Source organism: Echinococcus granulosus, assembly GCF_000524195.1.
Source record: "Echinococcus granulosus chromosome Unknown EG_S00272, whole genome shotgun sequence".
Lineage (NCBI taxonomy): Eukaryota > Metazoa > Platyhelminthes > Cestoda > Cyclophyllidea > Taeniidae > Echinococcus > Echinococcus granulosus.
Window position 1 is genome coordinate 30,357 of NW_020170652.1, and position 1,530 is coordinate 31,886.

The following is a 1,530-nucleotide window of genomic DNA, read 5'->3' on the forward strand; positions in this document are numbered from 1 at the left end:
ATAGATGGTACAGACGTCTGGAGCAATGACAAGGCAGCAAGCAAGCACAATCCATTTGTCGGAGAAGACGTAGTGTATTAGAAAAGAGTAGAAGCTGGGATGTACTTGCGTGGCTTTGTGCATTTGGCGTGTACCATTGGAAGTTGTGCGCTGAGATGAAAATCGTTACCTACTTGATGAAAAGTGAGCATTGCACCTGCCACTTTATTCAGTTCTGTAATTCCCAACATAGCTCTGCCCTGCTCATTGCTGTTCTGGCTGCTAAGTGTGTGTGAATACAACTTTCCACACGCTGGTGGGTGCAAAAGGATGAGGCGAAGGAAGAGAGGGCGATGTTTAAAAATGGAGTAATAGACGGATAATGGACAGTGTAGGCCCATCAATCTGCGTCCAGTTCCTTTGATGCAAATCTTGGTGGTACGCTGTTGTGCCGCTGTCCATAAGATACAGCAAAGCAAGTGCTCATGTAGTTGGAATAAAAATGGCCAGCATCAAACAGTTGCTGCAGTTAATTTGTCGCTGCTGCTGTTGCCCTCTTCTGTATTCGGTGTGAGACCCTTGACACGAGAAGGCATTTGATTTCAACTCTCAGCTGGTGCCCTCGGGACGCGTGGTCCCCCTCGATGCCGTTGCAGACAATGCTCCCTTCTCATTGACCACTGGGCACCCTGTCTCCTTTCCGCTACTGCAGCCTATGCCATCTCTGTTTCTCACAGTTCCCTCCGTGCCCCTGAAGAGTACCGTGACGTCCTGTCTTCTTCTAGTCGTTGAACGCTTCTGAGTTCATGCCCCATGTTCAGTGAGCATTCGACATCGGTATTTTTCCTACAGTACCTTCATTATTTCAAAATACCCAATTCTCTTATCTACGTGTCATTATCAGTACGTGCAGTGTTGTCTAACACCTTACAGCGGTCGACTGCACCAAGTCATTTCGAAAATAGCATGGCTAAGCTTAAATGAAAATGGATAGAGGATGTTCTTAATATTAGAAATACTTGCTTTTGTTGGTATTTGATCGGCAGGTAAATTTGTCGGGTCTGTGGTGCAAGTGTTTGTGTCATCAGGAAAAAATAAGTCATCTGGTTTGTGGTGGTTATTTTTTTCTTTGAGGCTGGCAAAGAACCTGTAGGGTCTTTCTACAAGAAGTGGTATGCCTCTTTAATCCCGAGATTGAGAATGGAATGATATCGGCTTTGGGTTCCATTAAATACAAATCTTTGATGCGGCATCATTTCGCCCTTCACCCTCACACGTAGAGCGTGTGAGTCCGGGTTGACTTCTGTGCATAATCTGTTTCCTTGTTAACAAACTTGTGTTCATTTTCTACCCTTAGACAATTATTCACAAACACTGTCGCACAGGGCTCGTAATGATTTTGAAATGATTGACTTGTTGGCAATTTTTTTTTATTTTTTAGGCCCTAATGCGTAGGTGTCGTTTTGTTTGTGTATGCTTGTTGGTTTTCACTGCTTGCTCTCTGTAGTTCGTCTATGTCCGCCCATCACTGGAACTAACTCGATGTGAAAG

At 44.6% G+C, this 1,530-nt stretch overlaps 1 protein-coding gene across 1 annotated transcript in view; it reads left to right on the forward strand. All coding sequences in view use genetic code 11, as the record gives it.

Annotated features, from left to right (window-relative positions):
* Positions 1 to 361: 361 nt before the first annotated feature.
* The window catches only part of EGR_10799 (hypothetical protein), a gene marked incomplete at both ends in the record, with an annotated part of 4,743 nt that continues 3,574 nt past the window's right edge, over positions 362 to 1,530 (forward strand). The window contains 2 exons of the mRNA XM_024500048.1: positions 362 to 370; positions 593 to 737. Of these exons, the coding sequence (XP_024345541.1) occupies positions 362 to 370; positions 593 to 737 (154 nt within the window). The remainder of the gene's footprint in view (positions 371 to 592; positions 738 to 1,530) is intronic.